The sequence below is a fragment of the Pollachius pollachius genome (genome assembly GCF_949987615.1).
Source record: "Pollachius pollachius genome assembly, chromosome: 3".
Taxonomy (NCBI): Eukaryota; Metazoa; Chordata; class Actinopteri; order Gadiformes; family Gadidae; genus Pollachius; species Pollachius pollachius.
This window is the reverse complement of record NC_136936.1, coordinates 825,341-832,664: the sequence shown is the minus strand read 5'-3', so window position 1 is coordinate 832,664 and position 7,324 is coordinate 825,341. Positions and strand designations below refer to the sequence as shown.

Below are 7,324 nucleotides of genomic sequence, written 5' to 3'. Positions count from 1 at the left end.
CCTCCTCCCCCTCCCCCCTCCTCCTCCTCCCCCTCCTCCTCCTCCCCCTACTCCTCTTCCTCCTCCCCCTCCTCCTCCCCCTCCTCCCCCTACTCCTCTACCTCCTCCCCCTCCTCCTCCCCCTACTCCTCTTCCTCCTCCCCCTCCCCCTCTTCCTCCTCCTCCTCCTCCTCCCCCTCCCCCTCTTCCTCCTCCTCCTCCTCCTCCCCCACCTCCTCCTCCTCCCCCTCCATCTCCTCCCCCTCCTCCTCCTCCTCCTCCTACTCCTGTGTCACCGCAGCTCTTATCAGTCGTCCGTTTGTCTGCTGGAACAGCCTGTTCTGTCTGTCCCGCAGAGGGCCTCGGAGGCGGGCCCTCTCTCGCCTGGGGGCCAATCCGAGGACGTGTCGGTGTTCAGGGGGTCGTGGGGGGGGGTCATGTGGTGACTCGTTTTGGGGGGTCATGTGGGGGCGCTAAACTTTGTTTTATGCGTGTGAAATATCTTTGCATTAAGTTGACTTTGAGTGACACCTCTTTTGACTGGAGGGGCGGGCTGCTCTCTCATAGGTCGCAGCAGATATGGGCTTTGGTGTTTATGTTGGTGTGTGTTTACGCTGCAGGCTAGGGCTGTGCTGTCTCTGCTGTGGCGTGCTACATGCTAATAGGTTAAATTGGGGTTCATAAGCGTGGTCAGATACACTGAGGGAACAGAGACTGCTCTAGGGTGCGTTTCCCCAGCATCAAGATAAAGTGAGGCGCTGCCACAGAGCTCCATGTTCACTTCTCTCTCATCTATAAATAGCTTCTCTCAATGGGAGATCAGTCAGAAATCACCAGAACAGAAGCTTCTTATTTATTAATGACTGCTATGAATGAATACTCTGAATGTTTAAATCTCAATTGTATCAACTTTATTCCACAATTCTACTAATTGACTGTGTGCATGTGCGTGCATGCGAGCGTGTGTGCTTGCATTTGTGTGTGTGCGTGCGCGTTTGCGTGTGTGTCCGTGCCTGCGTGTGTGCGTGCGTGTTTGCGTGTGTGTCCGTGCCTGCGTGTGTGCGTGCGAGGGGCCCTGTGTGTGGGCGGCAGCGTGCCTCCAGCCAGCCGTCTGGGTTAATGAACCCCTGACGGAGGCTCCGTGGCTGTAATGAGATCAGGCCGTAGTGTCTCCCACTCCCAGCGGCCTTCACCTCATCTGATGGAACTCCTCTGAGCTTCATACCCACTGGTACCATCGTCCACTGGCTTCAGCCTAGGCTTCACAAAGGCCGGCTGAAAAGGAGAAGTAAATACATTTTAAAATGTATTTACTATTTTGACAACACAAGTGAGCAAAGAATCTGGATCCTCCGTTACCCTAGTTCACCTCCTCCCTCCTCCATCCATCTCCCTCCTCCGCCTTGAGTGATGACGTCTCAGACTGAGAGATGAGACCAGTGGATTATGCTACTCTTGTTTCCACGCGAAATGGAGAGCTTAACGTGGAGATCCTATCCTTCAGTCAGCCCTGAGAGAGAGCTCTCTGTCTCTAGCTCTCTGTCTGTCTGTCTGTCTGTCTGCCTGTCTGTCTGTCTGCCTGTCTGTCTGTCTGTCTGTCTGCCTGTCTGTCTGTCTGTCTGTGTGTGTCTCTCTCTCTCTCTCGCTCTGTCTCTCTCTCTCTCTCTCTCTCTCTCTCTCTCTCTCTCTCTCTCTCTCTCTCTCTCTCTCTCTCTCTCTCTCTGTATGTTAAGCTCTCTCGTCCCGGAGTGCAGCTTGATCTGATTGGTTGATTGATCTGAGTGGATGGATCAGGGTCGGGCGTGGCACCGAGGTGCTGCACCTTGGTGGAGGAGGGTTAGGGTTAGCTCTTCTATGTCCGTGTTGGTATACGGATGTCAACATATACGGACATATGGGTTGATCTACGGCGTGTTTGTGATGTTTAACACGTGTGGTGGCTATCCTCTGGAGCAGTGTTTGGTATCAACACTACAGTTCATCTAGACCTCACGGCCCCTGGAATGTTGTGGGGCCGTTGTCCCCCTCAGCAGGAGGACCAACGACCCCGCAGCACGCCTGATGGACCAGGGGGTCCGGGGGCGGAGCCCTGAGGAGGTCCCAGTCCCCCTGGTCTCTCCTGGTATCTCCTGGTCTCTCCTGGTCTCCCCTGGTCTCTCCTGGTCTCCCCCCGGTCTCCCCTGGTCTCCCCCTGGTCTCTCCTGGTCTCTCCTGGTCTCCCCCTGGTCTCCCCTGGTCTCTCCAGGTCTCCCCCTGGTCCCCCCCTGGTCTCTCCTGGTCTCTCCTGGTCTCTCCTGGTCTCCCTCTGGTCCCCCCCTGGTCTCCCCCTAGTCTCCCCCTGGTCTCCCCCATGTCTCCCCCCTGGTCTCCCCCTGGTCTCTCCTGGTCTCTCCTGGTCTCCCTCTGGTCCCCCCCTGGTCTCCCCCTAGTCTCCCCCCGGTCTCCCCTGGTCTCCCCCATGTCTCCCCCCTGGTCTCCCCCTGGTCTCCCACTGGTCTCCCCTGATCTCCTCCTAGTCTCCTCCTAGTCTCCCCCTGTTCTCCCCCTGGTCTCCCCCTGGTCTCCCCTGATCTCCTCCTAGTCTCCTCCTAGTCTCCCCCTGGTCTCCCCCTGGTCTCCCCTGATCTCCTCCTAGTCTCCTCCTAGTCTCCCCCTGGTCTCCCCCTGGTCTCCCCTGATCTCCTCCTAGTCTCCCCCTGGTCTCCCCTGGTCTCCCCCTGGTCTCCTCCTAGTCTCCTCCTAGTCTCCCCTGGTCTCCCCTGGTCTCCCCCTGGTCTCCCCCATGTCTCCCTCCTGGTCTCCCCCTGGTCTCCTTACGGGGGGAGGGGAGATACCGGAGCATTGTTAGCACTCAGGAAGGGTCCGCAGACGGGAACGTCAGCGACACCTTCCTGTTCCTCTCTGAGTGCATCGCATCACTTCCTGTCTGCGTTCTCCTCGCTGACCTCTGATTGGAGGCTTTGTTCAGCGACTGAAGGGTCAAAGGCCACAGCGTCAGGAGGGAGGGCGGATAGGAAGGGAGGAAGAGAGGAGTAGGAGGGGGAGGGGGAGGAGGGGGAAGAGGAGGAGGAGGAGGGGGAGAGGGAGGGTGAGGAGGAGGAGGGGAGCAGAAGGAGGAGCAGGAGGGTGAGGAGGAGGAGGAGGAGGTCTGTTCTAACAGCGCGTCTCTCTGGCAGGCCATGGTGGCGTGTTACCCTGGCGACGGGACCGGGTACGTCTGCCACGTGGACAACCCCAACGGGGACGGCCGCTGCATCACCTGCATCTACTACCTCAACAAGGACTGGGACGTCCAGGTACAGCATGCACACACACACACACACACACACACACACGCACACGCACATACACACAAACACAGTGACACACACACACACACACACAGGCACTTACTGAGACTAATGTGTACACACACACATACGCACACACACACACACACACACACACACAGGCACATACACACACACACACAGGCACACACACACACACCCACACACACACACACACACACACACACACACAGGCACATACACACACACACACACAGGCACATACACACACACCCACGCACACACACAGTGACACACACACACACACAGGCACACGCACTTACTGAGACTAATGTGGACGCTATACGGTATGTTGACATGTATGATGTCATGCATTATACAGATTCTGGTGCATGTAGTCGCAGGTGAATATGTTTACTTACACACACACGTGTGTGTGTGTGTGTGTGTGTGCGCCTGTGTGTGTGTGTGTGTGTGTGTGTGTGTGTGCGTGTGTGCGTGCGCCTGTGTGTGTGTGTGTGTGCGTGCGGCTGTGTGTGTGTGTGTGTGTGTGTAGAAGCAGGGCGGTCTGCTCCAGATCTACCCTGAGGGTCACAACGTGGTGGCTAACATCGAGCCGCTGTTCGACCGGCTGCTCATCTTCTGGTCCGACCGCCGGAACCCCCACGAGGTCAAGCCTGCCTACGCCACTCGGTACGCACACACACTGATGCACACGCGCTGACGCACACACGCACTGTCGCACACACGCACTGTCGCACACACGCACGGTTGCACGGTCGCAACACAGGGTCGCACACAAACGTGATGTTGCACACAAACGTACTGTCACACACTAATGCATGGTTGCACAAACCCACTGTAGCACACAGACGCACTGTCGCACAAACTCACACTGTAGCGCACAAACACACTGTTGCACAAACACAGGGTTGTGCTCACACACCGTGACGCACACACACACACTGAAGCACACAGACACACACTCCTTTGGAGGCAGAGAAGGCCCATCGGAGCCCATATCTTATTGGGATAACATTAGCGTGCTAATGGTGCCTCATCTCACTATGAAGAGACATAGAGACCCTTAACCCCCCCTGCTCGCCTGGGAGGGGTTAAGGGTGTGGCCACACGCAGGAAGAAGGGTTTCCTGAGGACGGGGGGGGGGGCAGGAATAAACAACAGAGCCTCACAGGGGAACGGTCAGACCGGCCCTCTGCCGACCGGCCGGCGATCCCATCTCTGCTGGCCTCAGGCTGCAGGGTGTGAGAACACGCAGGAGGGTTCTAGAGGGTTCTGGGGTGGATCAGCGACTCTTAGAACACACAGGGTGGTTCTAGAGGGTTCTGGGGTGGATCAGCGGCTCTTAGAACACACAGGGTGGTTCTAGAGGGTTCTGGGGTGGATCAGCAGCTCTGATGCTAAGCTAACCGTCTCCTCCTTGTGTTGCAGCTACGCCATCACGGTGTGGTACTTCGACGCCAAGGAGAGAACGGAGGCGAAGGAGAAGCACCGGCTTGGTGAGCCTCGGGGGGGGGGGGGGGGGAATCCTATCCCTATCCAAAGCGATGGGAATAGGATTCAAAGAGACTCATTCAGTTCATAGAGCTCTGATCTGAGCAGTGCCAAGGAAATTACATTTCAGTGACACTCCTGACGTTGTCATTCTAAATCAGGCTGTCCCATCAGTGTTTATGAAGGGTGAGATCGCTATGATTATTGCATGATTATTTTAATAATCTGGGTAAAAAAAGAACAGTGGAATTATGCTTACAGCTGTCGCTGTGTGCCACCATGTCAACAGATTTTACGGAGTCTCACCTTCTTGCTTTCGGAGTCTCACCTTCTTAACGGTCTACCTTTTGTGTTCCTTGTCTCCATAGCGACCGGACAGAAGGGCCTCCAGGTGACCGTCACTCAAAGCAGGACATGAGCTCGACCAATGGCCAGCCTCCTTGTGCCTTCAGGTCTGCCGGGAACCCGCCCACAATCACGTTCAACTGTGCAAGCCCCTCCCCTCAGCCATCCGTCCATCACCCAGAACAAGCTGTGAACAAGCCCGTTTTCTAAGCGCCTGATTGGTCTTGTACAAAAGGAGGAGGGTCCTCTAGGACCCCTCAGAGTGACCGTCCATAGAGAGAAGAACTGAACCCGATGGTCCTGCAGTGTTTACAGACGGACGGAACCCGGCTCTGTACCTTCCCTCCCTCGTCACTCTCCGCTCGCTCTCCGCCAGGGAACCCTTTGAGCGGCGCACCTCTAGTGATTGATCATCAATGAACAATCACTAGAGGTGTGGGGTGACCTGCAGCCCCGCCCCCCAGCCACTAACACGGGCCCTCTGCTCCCTGTGGCCTTGGGAACGGCCGGGGAGCGAGGTGGAGATGCATGGGGTCCTGTCGACCGGTGGGCCTGGACCCTACGGTGGTGGACCTCCTCCCTGCTCCTCCCTGCTCCTCCAGAGCGGGCCTGGACCCTGCGGTGGTGGACCTCCTCCCTGCTCCTCCCTGCTCCTCCAGAGCGGGCCTGGACCCTGCGGTGGTGGACCTCCTCCCTGCTCCTCCCTGCTCCTCCAGAGCGGGCCTGGACCCTGCGGTGGTGGACCTCCTCCCTGCTCCTCCCTGCTCCTCCAGAGCGGGCCTGGACCCTACGGTGGTGGACCTCCTCCCTGCTCCTCCAGAGCGGGCCTGGACCCTGCGGTGGTGGACCTCCTCCCTGCTCCTCCCTGCTCCTCCAGAGCGGGCCTGGACCCTGCTGTGGTGGACCTCCTCCCTGCTCCTCCAGCTCCCTGAGCCTGAGCCTGACCCCACGGGGAGGTTCTCCCAGGATGGAGGCTCCAGAGTCGAGGGCCGCTCAGCGCTATGGAGAACAGAGCCGCACCATCGCTGCTCAGCCGGACTAAAGACTCTAGCTCATCTCCAGCAGATGGTGTGACCTAGGGTTCTGATCTCTAAGGTGTGTGGTATTGTATTTACTGACCTAGGGTGGATGGCTGATTCAGAGGAGTCGCAGTGGGTCCAACAGAACGTGAGGCAGAGGCGTCAGAACTCTGACAACCTCCTCTCTGGGCTGAGTTAGTAGACTATGATCAACTGTGTGTGTGTGTGTGTGTGTGTGTGTGTGTGTGTGTGTGTGTGTGTGAGTGACTTAAAAGTTAAAACTTTGATTAATTTTTTTTCTTAAAAACTGGGACAGATGCACAAGTTGCACAACCGATTTCTGTAAATACCAGATGAGTATCAAATGGAGCTTAACACTTTGCTGATTCATGACCTCGGATTCACAGAACTTGAGGCACACAGAGACACAGAGACCTGCAATGGACGTGAACCGCAGTGCAAAACTACAACTACTGCGTTGCGTTTGATTTGGTGTGTGTGAAGGAGACTATTGTGAAAAGAAAGCACTTTACTGTTTGACCTTTGTTATGAATGAAAAAAATGAAAATCGAATCTAACGCATTTAATATGTGGCTTCTATGATTCAGATGCAATAGAAACGTGACAACAAAGAGATAGTTTGCTTAATTTTTCAGGACTTTGCAGTATTTTATTAAACATGTTTGTTGTGTACATGAAGCGTCCTTGTGTGTTCTCTCCCCTCCCAACCCTGACCTCCTGCTTCAGATGTCGCCACAGGGCGATGGCTGCATCAGAGTGAGGCTAACAGACGGGGTTGACAGCCGTCAACATGAGGTCACAGAAGGTACGTTGGGGAATCCTCTGGAGGTCCACTGGACCGCTGGTGGCTTAGCGCTCTGCTAATGCGCTAGGGGAACAGGGTCAGACAAACAGCCAGGACAAACAGCCAGGACAGGGTCAGACAAACAGCCAGGACAAACAGCCAGGACAGGGTCAGACAAACAGCCAGGACAATGCTCTTTGTAATCTCTGTGCTCTTAGTGCCGCCCACTTCTGGTGTGGAACAAGTCTGCACAGATACTTCCTCCTGCGCTCGCACGCTACTGGAGCGCGGCCAGAGCTTGAGGATGGGGAGCTCTGGGAGAGCACACTGGTGGACAGACTGGGAGCTCTGCGAGAGCCCACTGGTGGACA

At 56.3% G+C, this 7,324-nt stretch overlaps 1 protein-coding gene across 3 annotated transcripts in view; it reads left to right on the top strand.

The window, feature by feature from the left end:
* egln2 (egl-9 family hypoxia-inducible factor 2) overlaps nt 1-6,843 on the top strand; it is a 17,558-nt gene extending 10,715 nt beyond the window's left edge. For all 3 annotated transcript variants that reach the window (XM_079731522.1, XM_079731521.1, XM_079731523.1), the window contains exons 3-6: nt 3,156-3,275; nt 3,826-3,962; nt 4,722-4,789; nt 5,153-6,843. In XM_079731522.1, the coding sequence (XP_079587648.1) occupies nt 3,156-3,275; nt 3,826-3,962; nt 4,722-4,789; nt 5,153-5,202 (375 nt within the window). In that variant the 3' untranslated portion in view covers nt 5,203-6,843. The remainder of the gene's footprint in view (nt 1-3,155; nt 3,276-3,825; nt 3,963-4,721; nt 4,790-5,152) is intronic.
* Nucleotides 6,844-7,324: the final 481 nt, after the last annotated feature.